The sequence below is a fragment of the Eptatretus burgeri genome, chromosome 12, assembly GCF_056783735.1.
Source record: "Eptatretus burgeri isolate ZD-2024b chromosome 12, Ebu_testis_v1, whole genome shotgun sequence".
In the NCBI taxonomy this organism is placed as follows: Eukaryota; Metazoa; Chordata; class Myxini; order Myxiniformes; family Myxinidae; genus Eptatretus; species Eptatretus burgeri.
Window position 1 is genome coordinate 47,716,322 of NC_140972.1, and position 23,249 is coordinate 47,739,570.

The 23,249-nt window shown below is 44.1% G+C and overlaps 1 protein-coding gene across 1 annotated transcript in view; it reads right to left on the bottom strand.

Moving 5' to 3' along the window:
- Positions 1 to 22,803, bottom strand: part of LOC147015555 (uncharacterized) — an 81,818-nt gene extending 59,015 nt beyond the window's left edge. Inside the window, exons 1-2 of the mRNA XM_085850404.1 lie at positions 22,610 to 22,803; positions 7,329 to 7,483 (exon numbers count right to left, since the gene is read on the bottom strand). Of these exons, the coding sequence (XP_085706530.1) occupies positions 7,329 to 7,483; positions 22,610 to 22,747 (293 nt within the window). The 5' untranslated portion in view covers positions 22,748 to 22,803. The remainder of the gene's footprint in view (positions 1 to 7,328; positions 7,484 to 22,609) is intronic.
- Between the last annotated feature and the right edge of the window lie 446 nt (positions 22,804 to 23,249).

A 23,249-nucleotide genomic window follows, 5' to 3' on the forward strand; every position in this document is an offset into this window, starting at 1 on the left:
GCTTGATATGGTGGAAAGCAAGGCCTTCTCGATCATTTGAATCTCCTCTGATGAAGCTGCATCTATGGACCTGTCACTTTGCCATTACAGACAGGTCAGTGGTCACTCTGTCTTCTACCACCTCTATTTCTGGTCTTTCTCCCCCCCCCCACCCCGCACCCCCACCTCTCTCCCAGGTTTCTGCAGTGCGCACAAGGTCTGCCAATAACCCCCGTCTGGTGAAACTCCCAAAATCCAGCATCACTGCTCACCTCCACTTCTTCGTTGCTCTTTTCTCCCACCAGTGTAACCAACTTTCACATTCTCTTCAATCTCATTCTGCCCTTCAGGTCTTCAAGACAGCTGTTCACCACCATCTCAGATCATCCCCAATCCAAAACCATGAACTTTCCACCCCCACAAACTCTCCTGAAGCCCACCTCTTTCCAGATTTCCTATTTTCCTTCCTGAGTTTTTTGCTTCTGTATCCATCTTGTCCATCCTCAATGTCCTCCACTCGTCCTCATTCTCCCTTGCTTTGTTTTCTAGTCTCTATCTTCAAAGTCTCTCACTTAAGGCGCTGTCACACCTTGACGATTTAGCCAGCAATGGCAACGTATAAAAATGTATGTAAAACGTTGGCGAACGCTGAAATTTTGGTGTTTTTTTAAGTTTTGGTCGTATTCATAACGTGTTGGTCGTATGCATAATACATTAGTAACGGGCACAGAACGTTTCGTTGTCTTATAGATAACTTATACCAACGAATGCTTAGCGTGTTGTCGGCGTTCACAACCTATGCCCAACGATAGTGTAACTTAGGCACAGTGCGCTGCACGTATCACCGACGAACTCGTGGCGTAGCCTGTTAAAAACCTGCTACACGCCGATTTAAATCATAACCGCCTGAAAATTGGAAGTGTCAACCACGCAGTCACACCTTGACGATTTAGCCAGCGTATGCCGACCTATGAAAAATTTGCCGAACCAAGCTGACACACGTCGAATACGTAATGGGTAAGTTGTGTATACGTTAAGAGCACGCTGAAAAATGATGAAGTATCTATATATTAATACTGAAGGACCAATTTTGTGCTCCTCCTCGCGGTCGCGTCGCGTTTTTTTTGGTCCTGTGACCTGGACTGAAAGAAACATGGTACCTGTAAGAGTGCATCGCACATAGTGGCAATAGTCAAACTTCAACTCTGAAGCAGAATAAACACTTTTCGTTTTACATTCGTTTACATGGCGACGTGTGACGTCACCGCTGAGAGGCGTCAGGACGTAATGACATCATCGGTTATTCGCTGACGCCATTACGTCCGTCGTCAGAACATTACTGCTGAGAGGTGTAATTACTTATATAATTCCACTCCTCGAAAATAGCGTCTGCAATGTAAAATCCTCTTCTGCACATGGTGACTACCTCAGAATGTGAATTTGACACAAAAAATGTAACAAGAAACATTGTACAGTGGACGCCGCTTTATAAATCCACGATGGGACCACGCCGTTTGGATTTATTAACCGGCTGGATTTATTAAGCGGAGAACCTATTTTCAGCCACCGACTGGATAGATAAGACAAAAAGCGAATGTCGTTAAACACTGCTTTATGCTACAAAAACATTGATTTATCAAACGGTGACAAGGGGATTGTTCAAAAGAATCTCTCTAAGGTCGCTTGCTTGGGAGGGAAGGTTTTGCGCAAATGTTCCTTTATTGAATCAGTCACGTGGTGGAAATCGGAATGGGCAAAACCTGAGAGCTGCAGTCCCCTGTCCAATTTGGTGAGTGCAGTCCGCATCTCTGCCGCTGTTGGCATCGGCTCGGGTTGGTCGTTGCTTTTTTCCCTTGGCTATTGGGATTCGGGGTCGGAGGGATTCGAGCGGCGGCGGGATTCGAAGTCAGTCACCAGTTGCTGTTGTTATTGTTGTTGTTGTTTTTTTCACTCTGCGGAAGCGCATACTACATCAAGCTTAGGTTGAGACCCACACGTGCCAAGCAGGTGGATTTATTAAACGGCGGATTTCTTGATGTAAAATTCCGTTCCAACTCATTTTGGTCACAATCAGCGGCTGGATTTTATAACCGTGGATTTATAAAGTGGCGTCTACTGTATCTTCTATCTATCTATCTTTCTATTAACACTGAAGGACCAATTTTGTGCTCCTCCTAGTGGTCGCGTCATGTTTTTCTCGGTACTGCGACCTGGACTGAAAGAAACTTCGTACCTGTAAGAGTGCATAGTGCATAGTGGCAATCGTCAACTTTTAACGCTGAAGCAGAATAAACACTTTTCGTTGAGATGGGGGCGAGGAGTGAAGAGGCGGGGGGCAAGGTGAGCAAATTTTTGGGCAAAGGTAAGCAAATTGAAAGCGGGAGACAGGGGAAAATGGGGCGGGGGCTGGGTTGAATGAGGCGGAGTTGAGTGTGAGGGGGGGGACGGGGGGTGGGGGCCCAGGGGCAAGTGGGGTGGGGAATCAAGAGACGGGGGGCGGGGAGTGAAGAGGCGGGGCTGCGGTAATTACATTTTTGGACGGGGGCAAGCAGATTGAAGGTGGGGAGGGGGAAATGGGGCAAGCACACCCTGTCCAGTCCATGTCCCTCGAGGTGGGTGAGCTGGTGAGGGTGGCTGAATGAACGGAATCCGTCTGTGACGGGGTTTCAGCTAGTGCTGTCATATTTTGTGGTACATCTCGTACATCGTGAAATTTCAAGCATGCTGAAACTTTTACGACGTACTTGCCGTATGGCTCACACGTTCGGCTAAGCTGGGAATAAGTTGTAGGCACGATATGTGATCGTTGACACATGTCGACACAAGTTCCTTGTAAGTCGAAACACGTCGAGGTAATGTTTAGCATACCCGAAACTTATTTTCTCCGTCAAGGCACATTTTCTTTTTTCTCCTTGGTTCCGTGAAGGCACGTGACGAAATATCTGAAGTTGTTGTTTTTTATTATTATTATTTTTTTTTTAGTCTATCACGAATTTTAAAATATATTCGGACATTTGCTTTTAAGTTTCGACGTCGACGTGACAATATCCTCAAACAGAAAATATTCACAGAGGAGGAACTAAGAATAAGACATGAGCAAACTGAAGAGGCAATCGGACGTGACGTAACGGCACGTGACGAAATATCGGAAGTTATTGTTGTTTTTTTTTTTTTTAAACGCTGCCAATATGCCATTATATGGTAGCAGTAAATTAGAAACACGTTCAGTAAGTTCTGTGGTCGTCCGGAAGACGTCAATGTGCGTTGGAGGTACGTTACACATAGGTTCAAAGCACGTTACTCAGAAGTTAGAAATAGGTTTTGGGTACGCTAAGCATTACCTCGATGTGTTTGACTTATGAGTAACTTACAAGTAACGTGCCTCGACGTGTGTCAACGATCGCATAACGTGCCTCGACGTGTGTGCAACGATCGTGTAACGTGCCTACAACACGTTACTCATAGGTTATAAATAAGTTTTGGGTACGCTAAACATTACCTCGACGTGTTTCGACTTATGAGTAACTTACAAGTAACGTGTGTCGACATGTGTCAACGATCGCATAACGTGCCTACAACTTATGGCCAGCGTAGCGGAACGTGTGAGTCATACGCTGGCATACGTCGTAAAATTTCAAGCATGCTAAAATTTGAGGAAAACCGCAAAGTAAAACGATGAAAGCCAGCGTACTACGACGTATGGCAGTGTTTTTCTGCATGCTCTTAACGTATACAAAACTTACCCATAACGTATTCGACGTGTGTCAGCGTTTTAGACTAATTTTTCATAAGTCGGCATAAGCTGGCTAAATCGTCAAGGTGTGACAGCGCCTTTATCTTAAAAGCCTCTCTCTATTGGTTCACGAAAAAAATATTTTCACAAAAAAAATAAGTGACCACTATATTCGTTATTGTTGTGTGTCTGTCTGTATGTCGGTCTGTCTGTATGTCTGTCCCGAGCATAGCTCCGTGGGTTTTGATCTGATGCTGACAAAATTTTGGTGGGAGGTTTATATCATGATCTAGTTGTGTTTTCCTGAAAATGGGCGTGGTGCCCCCATTATGGGCAGATCCACGCCCAAAAAACATGTTTTTAGGGGTTTGCCGATTTCAATTTGCATCTTCTCCGAGGGGGTTTGTCGAATCTGACAGGGGTTTCGGTATTTGGTTAGCCCAATGGCACCTGCATAGCCCCACGGAGCTCGATTTTTCATTTTCGTCCCAAGGTCAAGGTCACAAGGTCACGAACTTAGAAAATTGCGAATTTTGACATAAAAAAATTTCTTCTCCGAGGGGTTTGTCGAATCTGGCAGGGGTTTCGGTATTTGATTAGCCCAATGACACCTGCATAGCCCCACAGAGCTCGATTTTTCATTTTCGTCCCAAGGTCAAGCCACAAGGTCACGAACTTAGAAAATTGCGAATTGTATTTTTAGGGGGTAGCCGATTTCAATTTGCATCTTCTCCTAGGGGGTTTGTCAAATGTGGCAGCGTTTCGGTATTTGGTTAGCCCAATGGCACCTGCATAGCCCCACGGAGCTCGATTTTTCATTTTCGTCCCAAGGTCAAGGTCACAAGGTCACAAACTTAGAAAATTGCAATTTTGACATAAAAATCGATCTTCTCCGAGGGGTTTGTCAAATCTGGCAGTGGTTTTGGTATTTGGTTAGCCCAATGACACCTGCATAGCCCCACAGAGCTCGATTTTTCATTTTCGTCCCAAGGTCAAGGTCACAAGGTCACTAACTTAATAAATTGCGATTTTGACATAAAAATCCATCTTCTCCGAGGGGTTTGTCGAATCTGGCAGGGGTTTCGAAATTTGGTTAGCCCAATAGCACCTGCATAGCTCCACGGAACTCGATTTTTCATTTTCGTCCCAAGGTCAAGGTCACAAGGTCACGAACTTAGAAAATTGCGAATTTTGACATAAAACTCATACGACCGCCCAAACTTTGAAACCTTGGATGACAATATTTTTATGCATAATCTTGAGGTCATTCCCCACCTAAAGTCTCAAAACCATTTTGCTCTATCTCAAACACCTTGCCCGTGGTGCCCCCTTCAAGTTTGTTTTTATGCTGATTTCATCAAAGTCTGGTTAATCCAAGGAGTGCGAAATGCCATATAGCCTATATGACGTTATATTGTTCCTGGAATGTTCCAGAGGAAATTTTGCACCAAAGGTCATAATCCTTGACCTTTGACCTTTAGAGTTCACAAAGGTCAAATTTTCAAATTTGTGGGAATCAAACCAGGTTTTCGACCTTCTTCGACGTACTAACTCCAATAAGCTATAGCACGTATCCCGTTTCCTTATTTTAATGTCACAACATTGTTTTGTGACCTTTAAAGGTTATGCAAAGGTCAAATTTTGAAAGTTGTTGAACGAAACCGGGTTTTCGACATTTTGCAGCTAATAATCCGTCACCCGTACCACATCATGTTGATCATTTTTATAACTTGATCAAAATTATCACATTGTCTCATCCTTGACTTCTGAAACAATACCGCTCGTGAACCATCGTCGTCTTCAAACTTGTTTTTTCTCTTAATCGTCCTGTAGTGTCCCTCCCCTCCCCTTCCTTCTGCTGTTCATTTTGTTCTGTTGCGTTCTGATCCATTCTATGTTCAAGCTCTTCCGTGAGTTTCGACTCTTTACAAAAAAAAAAGTTGCTTCAATTTTTGAATCACAAAACTGGGAAATTTTGGTTATTTAATGCATTTTGCAATTTCTCAAAAGGTATTTGTATTTTAAATAGTGTTTAAAAGTTTTCATGGTGGAACAACAACGATAAGTTAGGTTAAGAGTGTTCACCGTGTATGAGCTCTTAAATGAGCTGTTTGCATTGTTTATACTTTAAAAAAAATTAACTACGAAGTAAAAAAGAAAGTGGGCCTCAATGTTTCGGGCCACATGCTCCACCCATCAACAGGAAGAAGTAACTAGAATGAATGAAAACAGCTTTCACAACAACTCCTCACCCATCGTTGGCTGATTATTGTGGGGTGCTGATTGGCTAATTATTGTGAGGTGCTGATTGGCTGTTGATCTATCTCTTTACACCTACTGTATAACTTTTTACACCTATTACACACCTATAACTACAACTTGTAATGCACTGAGGGCATTGGACTCTGATAAACAAAATGTACCGATCAATCGGTAACATGCATCCAACAGCCAATCAGCACCTCACAATAATTAGCCAATCAGCAGCCCACAATAATCAGCCAATGGAGGGTGAGGAGTTGTTGTAAAAGCTGTTTTCATTCATTCCAGTTACGGAATTCCTCCTGTGGATGGGTGGAGCATGCTGCCTGAAACGTTGATTCATGCTTTCCTGCTTATCCTGCTTTCTTCTTTTTTAAAGTACTAGTACGTGCCCGTAAAAAAAAAAAAAAAAAATAATAATAATAATAAATAAACAAACCACACAGGCAGTTTCTTCGCTCTCACGTGCCCGAACGTGCGTGACCCGGAAGTTCGATATTATTCGCAGTTACGATTATTCGCAATTTATTTTTAATACCCAATTATTCAATTAGGGCCAACGTATTTTACCTTTTCGCAATGTCGTGGCAAGGAAAAACAAAAAGAGAAGAGAAGAGAGAGAAAAAATTTACTTCCTAGTTCGGAGCATACCAGCACTCTGATGTTCTCGAAATTTATACACCGTCTAATATGAAAACGATCATAACTTGGGCCATTGTGTTTATCTATAAATGCGCATAAATTCGCAATATGCATAAATGCGCACAATAAATCAAGAAATTATTTGAATACAAGAAGTCATCACTCTCCGGAAGCCCGTACGTTGTAACCCGTAATGGGGAACGCGGCTGAGCTTCCCTTCCCTATCGGCCACGCCCACGCAACAACGTGTCTTCCCATTGGTTTGGTAAATAAATGGCCATAACTTGGGAAGCACTTGTCCGATTAATATCAAACCTTGAAAAGGCACATCCTCAGGTCCCCAGCAATATACCTGGCAAGTTTCAATTAGATCGGACCAGAGGTTGTCGAGAAACAGCGGTCACACTCACACACACACACAGATTGCTGGAATTATAGATAGATAAAGAATGTAAATAGCTCATTTTAGAGCTCACACATGGTGAAAACCCTAAACCTTTTAACTTGGTATTTTAATTTTCTTTCATTTTACCCTTCTGTGATGTTCACACAAAAAAATTCACAATGGCAGGATTTAGTTCTCATTATAAAGCATCAACCACAGGGAAATTTACATGGTCAAATACGGATTTTAAAAATAAAGTTAAGAAAACAGAAATTGACCCAGGCACACAAGGCAATATATTAAATGAGCAAGCAAGGTGGAACTTACAAAACCAGCCTCTGTAACAGAGCATCAGTGAGGCCTAATTTCTTGATGCCCAGAACATGTCGCACTCCAACCAACTTTTCAAGGGAGATGGAAAGAGCTGATGCAGAAAGATTTCTGCTTTCCCTCCCTTCTCCATGCAGCAACTGCACAAGCGCCTGAAAAGATAAGCAACTACATCACTTCTCTTATTTATTACCAATCCCTACAAATGAATTATTGTACTTTAATTCACTTTCGTGTGTGTGTGTGTGTGTCTATGTCAGTGTGTCAGTCGGTGTGTGTGTGTGTGTGTGTGTGTGTGTGTGTGTGTGTGTGTGTGTGTGTGTGTGTGTGTGTGTGTGTGTGTGTCTTCTCCATAACTTCCAAACTATGAAATCTAGCAGCCTGAAACTTTACTTGCACACAAAGAAAACTCCAAGGAAGTAGTGGGGCAGATAACAGCAATTTTTGAGAGGAATCGTGCAAATGATGATACAAGCATCAAATATGGCACATTTGTTCTCCAGGGGATTCTAATCAAATCTGCCTGATTGGCCATTTGAATATGCAAATTTTGAAAAATTTGAAGAAAAAAAAAAAAAACTTCAAAAAAGTCAAGATCACGAATCAATGTTGGATGCTGGTTGAGATTGGTGAATGTTTCAGAAACATCATCAAAGACGTTCTAAGTCTGCCATGCAGTTTTCTTCCCTTTACCACGGAAGGCAGACACGATGTCACATCCAGTGAACGCATGGAAGTATGGGATCCCTCAAGCTTTCTCAGGCTGTATTGCAGAAACTACCTCATGGACTGGAATCCATCGTGCCTTGGCTCCTTGGCCAAAGGCAATCCAAATGTTCTCAAGACCTAGTTCCTGTAAGGATGGCAGTACATATATTGCTATGACTAGTACGTCCGTGTCATTAGCCTTAATGATAATGGACTTGCTACCATCCGTCGTTGCATCCCTGGTGTGTACAAATATTCGAGTGCCAGTTTCTTCATGACAACATGGACACACAGCATCCAGTGACTTCCTTGTGTTGCTAATGGCATCTTCTCCTTTTGTGACAATGACTGTGCTTGTCGTCTGTGGTTCACACATCTTTTCCGCAAGGAAGTGAAACAGCTCAGTCTTGTTGCTGTCATCTTGAAGAAAGCTTCTCCAGTGACTTGGGGTCTTACTGGTTCCTGTCACTCTTCTTCTGATTCCTTGCCCCCTTTTCGACCTTGCCTCGGACTTGACTTGACTTCTTGTACACATCAAACACTACGTCCACCCTCTCGTACCTGGCACCATAGGATTCCACCTTTGGGATGATGTCTTCTTTAGCATAGTCATCAAATATCTTTGAAGTGCGTGAAGGTAGGGCATTGATAAGTGCTGAGCCATCAATGATGACTGCATCTCCCTTGGTTCTCTGTCTGGGATGTTCACTTGCACTTCAAGAATTTCAGCCAGCTGTGACTTCCAATTTCTTTGAAGTTTTTTTTTTTTCAAATTTTTCAAAATTTGGATTTTCAAATGGTCAATCGGGCAGATTTGATCAGAAAGCCCTGCTGAACAGAAATGCTAAATTTGATGCTTGTATCATAATTTGCACGATTTTTCTACAATCTACTACACTAAAGTGCATAAGTGAAAATTGGGTGTTTGGGTTAATTAAAATACCCCTTTTGAAGATAATTAATGGCATTATTTAATTATATCCTTCATCAGGCGATCCTTGGCCACCTTGCTTTCTGGGTCTGAAGGCGTTTCCTGGGTAACTTCGCTGGGGTCTGAAGCCACCATGTGTTTTTGGCCTGCTCAACCATGTCATGAGTTGGAACAGGCCGCAACGATTTCTTTACGATAAAGCTTTTCCCCCCACTTTCCTTACTCGTATCGAATGCCTGTTCATTATAGCTACGGATTGTTGTGTACATCGCTTTTGTAAGCACTATAGTTTTCAAATAAGGAGCTTGGAGCGATTTCATGCATTATATGATACGATTTTCCATGATGTACTCTCACAGAAAAATTAAAGTATATTATCGAAATATTATTTCGCTTTTTAGGATCGGATATCGTCCAGACTAAATAAGTGTCGAAATCTGTTGTAAAATCTGATAATTTAAAGAAATAACGAGTTTTATAACTCAGCCGATATACCTATTTACTTTAAGCAAGCAAGGCCATGTTCCCTCCTTCATACATACACAAGAAAATGTGAAATTTCCAAAGCATTATACTTATCTTTTTCTACTGTTTGGAGAATTATATTGAGTGAACAAAAAAAAATTAGGAACAAAACAAAATTAACCAGCTTCAATTGAGCTCTATGATTTAATGCATTCACTGCTAGACTTCACGCACCATCTCCAAGGGACTGCCTATCCATAGCATCTGCCAGATCTATGTCTATATTTTTGGATGTTTCGTGATGTGCTCTACAAGGAAGCGAAGCAAATCTGGTAAGAAAAACGGACTTTTAAAAATAAAGTTATAACGTTTGCACGGACCTCGAACCAATGCACCATGTGACACGTGCACAGACAAGCAGGCAAAATGGCGGATTTTCTGCAATGTTTATTTGAAGGAACCAGCTTCATTGAGCTAAATTATTTAATGCATTCACTGCAAGACCTTGCGACCTGTCCGCCAGAGGAAATGCTTATCCATAGCGTGTGCCAGATCTATGTCTATATTCTCGGATGTTTCACAATGCTCTACAGGGAATCAAAGCAAATCTGTTTTTTTAAAAAACGGATGTTTTAAAATAAAGTTATAATGTTTGCGCGGACCTCAAACCGATGCACTACGTGACACAAGCAGGCAAAATGGCACATTTTCTGCGATGTTTATTTCCTGGGCGATTGAACTTTGAGAAGTCTCCAGGGTTGTTCTGAATTAAGCTGCAACTCTTTTGTGGATGAATTCATTTTATTTCATGAACTGCTGCGTGCGTGGTGAAGACGGGCTTTGAAGTTAAAGAGATCCTTTATAGTATGCAGCGACAGCCTGGCCAACTGTTTCTTATCAACAATTTAATTTGAGTGCTTACATGAGTGCTCAAGCCACTTGCCGAGCACCCATTGTTGACAGCGGTACCGCGCTACGTTGTTCTGAGTAAATTGTTCATTCCCTGTAGACGCTTTTACCGTGCCACGTCATTCAGAATGAGTTGTTCGTGCTCCGTCACCCTAAGCGAGTGGTTTGTGCTCCGTCACCCTGAGCAAGTGGTTCGTGCTCCGTCACCTTGAGTGAGTGGTTTGTGCTCCGTCAATCTGAGCGAGTGGTTCGTGCTCCGTCAATCTGAGCGAGTGGTTCGTGCTCCGTCAATCCAAGCTAGTGGTTCGTGCTCCGTCAATCTGAGCTAATGGTTCATGCTCCGTCAATCCGAGTGAGTGGTTCATGCTCAGTCACCCTGAGCGATTTGTTGGAAATGACATTCAATTTCCGAGCCGTTTGCCGTATTTTCAAAAGACCGAGCCAATTCTTTTTCCACCCGTCACAGGCAGCTGTCTATAAAGAATAATGTTTTTGAACATATCCCTGAAACATCTATATAAATGTCACGTCGTTTTTCGGTGAAAGCTACTCAAGGTTTCTGGGTTGTGCACATTAGTACTGTATTTGGTAATCACACTGACTCCAACCTGCTTGTTCCCAAAAAATGCTAATATCGGCCGTTTGTGTGTGTGTGTGTGTGTGTGTGTGTGTGTGTGTGTGTGTGTGTGTGTGTGTGTGTGTGTGTGTGTGTGTGTGTGTGTGTGTGTGTGTGTGTGTGTGTGTGTGTGTGTGTGTGTGTGTGTGTGTGTGTGTGTGTATTGTTTGTTCATAAAGCATAACATATTCTTTCTGCTAAGTCCCCTACCCCTACCCCTACCCCAATCCTCATCTCATCTCCTCACCTCATCTCATCTCCTCCTCTCTTTCTCTCTCACAGGGTTCGCACTCAATCTCAAAAATGAAATTCCCTGACATTCCCTGACTGTGTTGGTAAAGATTCCCTGACCTTTTCAAACGGAAAAATTTATAAAGTTATTTAAGTCAGCTCCTCCTCCCCTACACCGACTCCTTTCCATCACCATTTTGATTTATACATGGTGTACATGCAATCATTTTCAATTCTTTTCTTCTTTTTAAAATGCCAATACTAGCAGAAAATTGTGTCCGCTTCAAAATTTATTTGAATCTTAAAATATGTAGGCGTGCTTTAGACAACTTCTGAATACCATTTTTGTTGGGAAATTAAACTGATTCTTCATTTGGGTGTTAACTTCGGTCTTTTTGAAAATGGTCCAGAAAGTACACTTTCCCAGCTTGTACTGGAATTTTAATTTATTTACTAATATAAAACTTACTAAACACAAATCATACTAATGTCAAACGTGCCAGGTACCATGACTAGATCAGAATTATATCAGAAAAAATTTAGCAACATTTAGAACATCTAAATCTTGCAAAATAACAATGAAACATTGATATTGTTAATGTGACATTGCAGACAAGCTAGAACACCCGATAATATTGCAGAAATGACTAACAGATTACTATATTGTACATTTTTCTACAAGCATCTGGTCCTAAAAAAGGACCGTTTGTTGAACTTTTACGGTTAGGTGGGTACTCCTGTACCATTCTCTGCGGATGCAGGTACGTTCACCGCCGTAGAAGTGAAATTACTCAAATGGTACATGGGAAGTTGCAGTAACAGTCGAGATCTTATATACTAGAATTGCGAAAATGTCAATAACATCAAGCAGCGTGTGTAGCTTAGAATTATATGGTCGGCAAAAACTAGTAATTAAGGAAACGAATGTGAATTGTTTGAGTAACGTTATTACAATAGTTAACATATACAGTATGGACAGTTGCTTACATTAAGTGAAATGTCAGTTTGTTACTTCATTAGTTTCTGTAGTTCTGCTATTTCCATATCAACCTTCCGAGATTCAGTTGCTGCTTCTTCCATAAATTTTGCCTTTTTAGTCTGAAGCACTTTTATCTGCTCACATGCTTTCTTTTTAGCTGCAGTCTTTTGATCGAGCTCACTTGTGGCTTTACATTTACATTCCAGTGCTGCTTGATACCTGGCATGAGAACCCCTGACATACATCAATAGTGGCTTATCAATGTTCACAGAGGTGACTCCACCTTCTGCCTGCACAGCATCATGAAAAGCATCTGCCTGCACAGCATCTGCACAGCAAACAATTCATGAAAAGAGCAATAAAGAAAACTTTTATAATCATGAACAAAATAATTGACTGTGTGTAAAGGGTACTAATTAAGATCATTAGGCACTAATCACACATTTCCCTGACCAACAAAAAAAAATCCCTGACTTTCCCTGACCAACCTCAATTCCCTGACTTCCCTGACTTTCCAGGTCAGTGGGAACCCTGTCTTATCCTTGCTCTACCCCTCCCAATACAGTGCAGTACTCTCCTCCCACATCTCTTCTCTCACTCTTCCTTCCTCTCTCTCTCTCTGGACATATACGGACGGTGGTTATGTCTGGACCATGTTTATCTCCGGACGTATCCGGGCAGGGTTTGTTCTCTGGACGTGTCCGGGCAAGATTTGTCTCTGGACGTGTCTGAGCGGTGTTTGGCTCCGGCCAGCTTGGCACTGGACGCAACTGGGCAGTATTTGTCTCTGGACAGCTTAGCTCCGGATGTGTCCGGGCGGTATTTTTCTCTGGACAGGAGTTTGTCTCTGGGCTGTATTTCTAGTGTCGTGATTAATCCCTTTCAGTGTTCTGGTTAAAATGATGATGCTTAAACCAGAGCAAGAGAAATCTCACTTTTTGTATGTCTTCCTCAACCTGGAAAATTTCCGCTTCGACATTGACAATGCAATGATGTGTTTTAGATGAAGTCCGGCTGATTATTACTCCTTCGGCGTCTCTCCAGTGGGTGGTAAAGAAGAAAAGATTTAATGGTGCAGGGGCGTTGCGGCTTCAGAAATGGCACCGAAAAATGACAAGCAGAAGAGGAAAACTCGTTCGTTGCAGTCGTGGTTGTTTAACCAATGAAATCCACTTCGCTCAATAGTCTTGATGAAGTTGAATCAAAAGTCACTTTGAAAAATAATGACGTGTTGAGTGACTCATGAATTGGGATGAGAAAGGCTTGTCCGTGAAGGCGTGCGTGCAAGCTTCCAACTTGTCTTCACCAAAGAACTTCCGTGAGCCCTCAGCCTTTTTAACATCCTGTGCGTTGATTGGTTCTCTGGAAAGATGCAACTGATTGGCCACCAGAGTTCACGTGTTTCCTTTATTTGTTCACATGTTTGAAAAATTAATTAATTACTGAGAAAATTAGTGTCAGTACACTACCTCCCCCCTAGATCGATGACCAAAGAGAGATGATTGATAATAATGTAGACAAAGATGTCAGCCCTAACTGAATACTTGCACAAATCTCTTAAGCCAATGGACATGTCTGCCAGAACGTGTTTTCCTCACATCTGATGTAGTTGTCGGTGGCAAAGGGGCTGATGCAGATGTCGATAGGGCTGGCTGAACAACGGTGCTTTTGTCTGTGGGCTTACAGGAACAGTGTGAATCGATGTAACTGGAGTTTGTTCTGCTGTAGCAGTAGGATGAGATGCCTCAGACTCTTTATCCATGTAGTCAGCCTAGAGTCTGTCTGAACTGACAGTTTCAGATTTCCTACTAAAATCAAGGACGAAGCACTTGTCTTTCCTGGAAATGACTCGGAAGGGGCCCTGGTAAGGATGTTGTAGAGAAACTCTGACAGTGTCATCACATACAAAAACATGGATACAAGACAAAAGATCTTTGGGCAGATGTGTGGAACTGGTAAGGAGGTTGCAGAGTTCACGTGTTTGCTTTATGTGTTCACGTGTTTGAAAAGTTAATGAATTAGAGAAAATTATTGAGGAAAGAAAAGACAAAAAGTGAGATTTCTCTTGTTCTGGTTTAAGCATCATCATCTTAACCAGCATACTGAAAGGGAATAATCACTACAATAGTATGAGTGGTAGAAAATGGATTTCAGACATTATTTTGTTTCAATCTTCACTGTTATTCTATGCAAAATAATTTCGATGAGACGATATGAATCGTAATTAACACTCCACCACACGTATACCCTCCCTTCCCCCAACTCTCCTCGCTCTTCCTCCCTCCTCTCTCCTTTCCCCTCCACCTCTTCACTCTCCCCGCTCTCTCTCCCCCACCCCTCTCTTCCTCTTCCCCCTTCATTTTCTCCATACCTTCAATGAAGCAACGGGTGGTATTTGCTAGTCTATACTAATAAAAGGCAAGGTGTGTGTGTGTGCGTCTGTGCGTCTGTGCGTCTGTGCGTGTCCTCCAAAACCATAAAACCTAGCAGCTTGAAACATTGCATGCATCCTAAGAAAACTCCAAGGAAGTGCAAGAGTGAAAATTGCGTGTTTGGGTTAATGAAAACACCCCTTTTGAAGATAAATAACGGCCATATTCAATTATACTAGCTGAAACCCCATCACAGACGGATTCCGTTCATTCAATCACCCTCACCAGCTCACCTACACTCGAGGGACATGGACTGGACAGGGCGTGCTTGCCCCTGCCTACTCATCCCCTGCCCCTGCCCCATTCCCCCCCCCCGCCTTCAATTTGCTTACCCCCGCCCAAAAATTTAATTCCCCCGGCCCCGCCCCGCCTCTTCACTCCCTACCCCCCGTCTCTTGATTCCCTGCCCCACTTACCCCTGGGCCCCCTGTCCACCCCATCACACTCAACGCCGCCCAATTCACCCCAGCCCCGCCCACTCTTCCCCCGCCCCATTTCCCCCCCCCGTCTCCCGCTTTCAATTTGCTTACTCCCACCCAAATTTTTTTTACCTTTCCTGTGAGGAGCCTCTTCACTCCCTGCCCCCGTCTCTTCACTCCCTGCCCCCGTCTCAACGAAAAGTGTTTATTCTGCTTCAGAGTAGAAAATTGACTCTTGCCACTATGTGCGATGCACTCTTACAGGTACGAAGTTTCTTTCAGTCCAAGTCACAGTACCGAGAAAAACGTGACGCGACCGCTATGAGCAGCACAAAATTGGTCCTTCAGTATTAATATATAGACTAGCCGAAACCCCGTCAGACGGATTCCGTTCATTCAACCACCTTCACCAGCTCACCCACACTCGAGGGACATGGACTGGACAGCGCGTGCTTGCCCCCGCCTACTCATCCCCCGTCCCTGCCCCATTCCCCCCCCACCTTCAATTTGCTTACCCCCGCCCAAAAATTTAATTACCCCGGCCCCGCCTCTTCACTCCCCGACCCCCGTCTCTTGATTCCCCACCCCACTTGCCCCGGGGCCCTGCCCCCTGTCCACCCCCTCACACTCAACCCCGCCTAATTCACCCCAGCCCCCGCCCACTCATCCCCCGCCCCATTTCCCCCCGTTTCCCGCTTTCAATTTGCTTACCCCCGCCCAAAAATTTGCGTTCCTTGCCCCCGCCTCTTCCCTCCCTGCCCCCGTCTCTTCATCCCCCGCCCCCGCCTTTTCACTTCTCGCCTCCATCTCAACGAAAAGTGTTTATTCTGCTTCAGAGTTGAAAGTTGACTATTGCCACTATGTGCAATGCACTCTTACAGGTACGAAGTTTCTTTCAGTCCAGGTCACAGTACCGAGAAAAACGTGACGCGACCGCGAGTAGGAGCACAAAATTGGTCCTTCAGTATTAACATATAGATAGAAGATACAATGTTTCTTGTTACATTTTTTTTGTGTCAAATTCACATTCTGAGGTAGTCAGCATGTGCAGAAGAGGGTTTTACATTGCAGACGCTATTTTCGAGGAGTGGAATTACACCTCTCAACGGTAACGGTCTGTCGTCGGCAGACGTAATGACGTCACCGAATGACCAGTGATGTCATGACGTCCTGACGCCTCTCAGCGGTTACGTCACACGTCGCCATGTAAACGAATGTAAAACGAAAAGTGTTTATTCTGCTTCAGATTTGAAAGTTGACTATTGCCACTATGTGCGATGCACTCTCACAGGTACGAAGTCTCTTTCAGTCCAGGTCACAGTACCGAGAAAAACGTGACGCGACCACTAGGAGGAGCACAAAATTGGCCCTTCAGTATTAATATATGGATTCTTCATCAAGTGATTCTCGGCTACCTTGCTATCTGGGTCTTAAGGCGTTTCCTGGGTAACCTTGCTGGGGTCTGAAGCCACCATGTTTTCTGGCCTACTCAACCATGCTATAACTTGGAACAGGCCGCAATGATTTTTTAGTGATAAAGTTGTTGTTTTCACTTTCCTCACTCATATTACGGAATGCCTGTTCCTCATAGATACGAATCGCTGGGTACACTGCAATGCTTAGAAACGTCCGGAGACGTCAGCATTCGTGGCTTGACATTTCTGGCGTCTCTGGGAGGTGGTTTAATTTGTTGCTAATTGTGTGCCAAACGAGCCGATTCTTATCAACCGTTTCATTTGAGTGCTTAAGCCACATGACGAGCGCTCTCCAAGCTACTTGGTTGTTCATATCGGTAAAAGTACCCGTGCTCTCAATGGAACATCGACGAGACAGACATACGTTTCCGCCTCTGTTGGGAACCTGCGGTGCCATGCAGTTGGTGCCTCAAGAGGTATCTCATCCACTGAAAATGTGCAATTTTATTTTTATAGGACATCATTTTGTTTTACCTTTTTGTGCGATCTCCAAATATAATCCACCCCTCACTTTGACATCGATACGTATGTAAAAACAAAAAGTTCAATGTGACCACGTGTTTGCCGTGATCTGGTTGTGAAGGCATAGAGCATAGATCGACATTTTGTGTTCTTTGCCGATATATTTTTCAATTTAATTTTGCTAATTTCCCATTTGAATACCTCTTTCAAAGAGCTCTGTTTTCGTCGTTTTTATGTATTTTATACAGTGGGGAGAACAAGTATTTGATACACTGCCGATTTTGCAGGTTTCCCCACTTACAAAACACATAGAGGTCTGTAATTTTTATCATAGGTACACTTCAACTGTGAAAGACGGAATCTAAAACAAAAATCCTGAAAATCACATTGTATGATTTTTAAATAATTAATTTGCATTTTATTGCATGAAATAAGTATTTGATACATCAGAAAAATAGAACTTAATATTTGGTACAGAAACCTTTGTTTGCAATTACAGAGATCAGATGTTTCTGTAGTTCTTAACCAGGTTTGCACAGACTGCAGCAGGGATTTTGGCCCACTCCTCCATACAGATCTTCTCCAGATCCTTCAGGTTTTGGGGCTGTTGCTGGGCAACACAGACTTTCAGCTCCCTCCAAAGATTTTCTATTGGGTTCAGGTCTGGAGACTGGCTAGGCCACTCCAGGACCTTGAGATGCTTCTTACGGAGCCACTCCTTAGTTGCCCTGGCTGTGTGTTTCGGGTCGTTGTCATGCTAGAAGACCCAGCCACGCCCCATCTTCAATGCTCTTGTTGAGCGAAGGAGGTTGTTGGCCAAGATCTCGCGATACATGGCTCCATCCATCCTCCCCTCAATACGGTGCAGTCGTCCTGTCCCCTTTGCAGAAAAGCATCCCCAAAGAATGATGTTTCCACCTCCATGCTTCACGGTTGGGATGGTGTTCTTGGGGTTGTACTCATCCTTCTTCTTCCTCCAAACACGGCGAGTGGAGTTTAAACCAAAAAGCTCTATTTTGGTCTCATCAGACCACATGACCTTCTCCCATTCCTCATCTGGATCATTCAGATGGTCATTGGCAAACTTCAGACGGGCCTGGACATGTGCTGGCTTGAGCAGAGGGACCTTGCGTGCGCTGCAGGATTTTAATCCATGACGGCGTAGTGTGTTACCTCTGGTTTTCTTTGATTCTGTGGTCCCAGCTCTCTTCAGCTCATTGACCAGGTCCTGCCGTGTAGTTCTGGGCTGATCCCTCACCTTTCTCATGATCATTGAGGCTCCACGAGGTGAGATCTTGCATGAAGCCCCAGACCGAGGGAGATTGACTGTTATCTTGAACTTCTTCCATTTTCTAATAATTGCGCCAACAGTTGTTGCCTTCTCACCAAGCTGCTTGCCTATTGTCCTGTAGCCCATCCCAGCCTTGTGCAAGTCTACAATTTTGTCCCTGAAGTCCTTAGACAGCTCTCTGGTCTTGCCCATTGTGGAGAGGTTGGAATCTGATTGATTGAGTGTGCACAGCTGTCTTTTATGCAGATAATGAGTTCAAACAGGTGCAGTTAATACAGGTAATGAGTGGAGAATGGGAGGGCTTCTTAAAGACAAAACTAGCAGGTCTGTGAGAGCCGGAATTCTTACTGGTTGGAAGGTGATCAAATACTTATTTCATGCAATAAAATGCAAATTAATTATTTAAAAATCATACAATGTGATTTTCAGGATTTTTGTTTTCGATTCCGTCTTTCACAGTTGAAGTGTACCAATGATAAAAATTACAGACCTCTACATGCTTTGTAAGTGGGAAAACCTGCAAAATCGGCAGTGTATCAAATACTTGTTCTCCCCACTGTAGTGTGTACCTATATAAACTGTATTACCATAATGGGACTGTGTGTGTGTGTGTGTGTGTGTGTGTGTGTGTGTGTGTGTGTGTGTGTGTGTGTGTGTGTGTGCGTATGTGCGCGCGTGTGTGTATGTGCAAGTTGCTGTTGTTGCCTGCTATCTGCACATATGGTGGGTTTCAGGAGGTGAAACAGAGACCTGGCAGGTCTTAAAGTGTGTTTGTGTGTGGGTGTGTGTCTACATATGGGGTTTCAGAATGTGGAATGGAGTCCTCCCAGGGTGGGGTCAAAGTATCCACCTTCATTTCAGTAAGAGGTCACGATACACGGACCAAGCTGTGATGTTTTCTGTTCTCAATGTTTTGTGCAAAAGGCTCTCTTTAGGATCATTCCTGAGCTCAGGACGGCGTCCAACTGGAGTTCGTTTGTAGTGATATTCCCAGGGATGGTTTTAATATCTCTGTGCGGTTCGTCATCATCATTCCCGTGAGGTTCTTGGTCATCACTGGTACAACTTTGACATTCTTCAGCTTCCAGGATCTTTTCACTTCATGCTTGAAGTCTTGGTATTTGGTCATTTTCTTGATTTCTGCATCGTTGGTTCAAAATCATTGGTATCAACACCTCAATTAGCAATGCCTTCTGTTTTTTTTTGTACCGAAGTATGATATCTGGTCGCAATTCTTTGTTTTAGATGTTAGCACTCGATGGGATCATAAGGTTGTACACGAGTGGTACTTTCATGTTTTCAGTGATTGCTGTTCATTTTCCCAAAAATTTTCTGGAACTGGATTATCAAAGTTTTTGCAGATATGCCAGCAGATTTTTTTTTCACACTTTACAAACTCTGTTATGTCGTCGTGTGCACAGCTGTTCTGACATGTTTTATTTTTTTTTTTCAAGTTCGATCATTAAGCATGACATGTCATTTTCTTTGTTAACTCCACCTCCACCCCTCCCTCACCTGTCGTTTTTTTTCTCCTCCTCCCTTCTCTCTCTGTCCCCTCCTCGCTCCCTTCTCCTAATAAAATGTAGCACTCTTCTCCCACACCTCTGTCGCTCTCTCGCTGTGTGTGTGTGTTTGTGTGTGTGTGTGTGTGTTTCTTTCACGCATCCCTCCCGCAGTGAATAGCAATGTTTGGTGAGGTGTTGCTCTCCCCACCTCCCCCTTCTTCCTCTCACCCTACACATGCCTCCTCTGTCTCTCCCTCCCCCGTCCCCCTTTATTGTCCCCGTCAGCGAAGTGACGGGTTGTATTGGCTCGTTCACAATAAATGCATGATGAGAAGAATAATAACAAAAAACTTATTTGGATTTATTATCAACCCTTTTATCTCTTCAACACCTCCTCCTCAACCTTCAGGGTCCTTCCTTTGTTCAACCTCCTCATAGATCATGGATAACCTCTAAATATCATAAGAGTATAGAACAATCCTCATTATGCCAGCAATCAATCAATCAATCAATGCACATCCAACATTGGTGAAAAAGTTGGATGACAAGCAAACTCACTTGAAAAAAAAAAAACACACACACACACACACACACACACACACACACACACACACACACACGCACACACACACACACACACACACACACACACACACACACACACACACACACACACACACACACACACACACACACACACACTCTCTCTCTCTCTCTCTCTCTCTCTCTCTCTCTCTCTCTCTCTCTCTCTCTCTCTCTCTCTCTCTCTCTCTCTCTCTCTCTCTCTCTCTCTCTCTCTCTCACAAACCCACACATGTACATACACAAAAACACGCGCACAAATGACGCATGCACATGCGTGTGACACACGTAACATGCATACACACAATCAACATACGCGCACGCCCAACACATTGTGCGTGCGTAGCCTCTGTACACACACGCACATACATACACACAACGCATGCAATGTGCGTACACGCACAAACACAAAACAGATGCATACTTGCACACAATGCACATACGTACACACAACGCACATACACAATGTGCATATGTATACACAATGCACACACCGTGTGTACATGCACACATACACATACATATACACAAAATGCACGCATACGTACACACAACGCACATACACAATGTGCATATGTATACACAATGCACACACCGTGTGTACATGCACACATACACATACATATACACAAAATGCACGCATACGTACACACAATGCACATATGTATACACAATGCACATATGTATACACAATGCACATATGTATACACAATGCACACACCGTGTGTACACGCACACATACACATACATATACACAAAATGCACGCATACATACACATAACACACGTACACAATGTGCATATGTATACACAATGCACACACCATGTGTACACGCACACATACACATACATATACACAAAATGCACGCATACGTACATACAACGCATGTACACAATGTGCATATGTATACACAATGCACACACCGTGTGTACACGCACACATACATATACACAAAATGCACGCATACGTACACACACATATGTGCGTACATACACACACACACACACAAAACGCATGCATACGTACATACAAACGCATGTACACAATGTGCATATGTATACACAATGCACACACCGTGTGTACACGCACACATACACATACATATACACAAAATGCACGCATACGTACAGACATATGTGCGTACATACACACATACACAAAACGCATGCATACGTACATACAACCCATGCACACGCACGCAACGCAATGCGCATACGTACGCACAAGTGCACGCACGTACAGGTACACATGCACGCACGTCCAGGTACACATGCACGCACGTACCGGTACACATACACGCACGTCCAGGTACACATGCACACACGTCCAGGTACACATGCATACACGTACAGGTAAACATGCACGCACGTCGAGGTACACATGTACACACGTCCAGGTACACATACACGCACGTACAGGTACACATGCACGCACGTCGAGGTACACATGCACGCACGTACAGGTACACATGCACACACTTACAGGTACACATACACGCATGTACAGGTACACATGCACACACGTACAGGTACACATGCACGCACGTCGAGGTACACATACACGCACGTACAGGTACACATGCACACATGTACAGGTACACATACACGCATGTACAGGTACACATACACACACGTACAGGTACACATGCACACACGTACAGGTACACATACACACACGTCCAGGTAAACATGCACACACGTCCAGGTACACATGCACACACGTACAGGTACACATGCACAGACGTACAGGTAAACATGCACACACGTCCAGGTACACATACACACACGTACAGGTACACATGCACACACGTACAGGTACACATGCACACACGTACAGGTAAACATGCACGCACGTCCAGGTACACATACACACACGTACAGGTACACATACACACACGTACAGGTACACATACACACACGTACAGGTACACATACACACACGTACAGGTACACATACACGCAACGCGCAGACCTGCTTATCATAATCATAATAATGTGCCTATAAATACAAAAAAACAAAAACAAAAATAAACCGTTAATCTCACCCAATTTCCCTGCTACACACAGTCATAAACAAAGTCCGAGCCAAATGGTTTGAAACAAAGAATTCACAGAACCACACGGGGACTGCCACATCCTTCTGCGAAATAACAAATTGATAAACAAAAATAGTCACTTTTAAATCCTAAATCTCCCTTTAAAAACTCCCTCGATTCTAGCCGAAGCACCATCTGCTAGGCCTGAAGCTGCGCCTCGTCTTCCAAACGATCTCACCAGGCCTACGCCGTGGCAGAAGGTCGCTCCAGCACCCGGCGCCTCAGGATTCTCACACAGATCCTTCTCCAAACGGCCGAGCTCAGTACGGAATGCACTCAAGTCCCGTTGAAACTGTGGGGCTTGATCGAACGCCATCTTGGTGATGAGAAGTGCCCCCAGTGAGTCACGTGAGGGGAGCCGTTGGTTTTCCACAGGAGCAGCAGAGGAGAGGAGTGTAGGGGAGAGGGGAGGGAGGGGAGGAGGGAGGGGAGGAGGGAGGGGAGGATGGAGAGAGAGAGGAGGGAGGGAGAGAGAGAGAGAGGAGGGAGGGGGGGAGAGAGAGAGGAGGGAGGGGAGGGGAGAGAGAGAGAGGAGGGAGGGGAGGGGGAGAGAGAGAGGAGGGAGGGGAGGGGGAGAGAGAGAGGAGGGAGGGGAGGGGGAGAGAGAGAGGAGGGAGGGGAGGGGGAGAGAGAGAGGAGGGAGGGGAGGGGAGAGAGAGAGGAGGGAGGGGAGGGGGAGAGAGAGAGGAGGGAGGGGAGGGGAGAGAGAGAGGAGGGAGGGGAGGGGGAGAGAGAGAGAGGAGGGAGGGGAGGGGGGAGAGAGAGAGGAGGGAGGGAGGGGAGAGAGAGAGGAGGGAGGGGAGGAGGAGAGAGAGAGA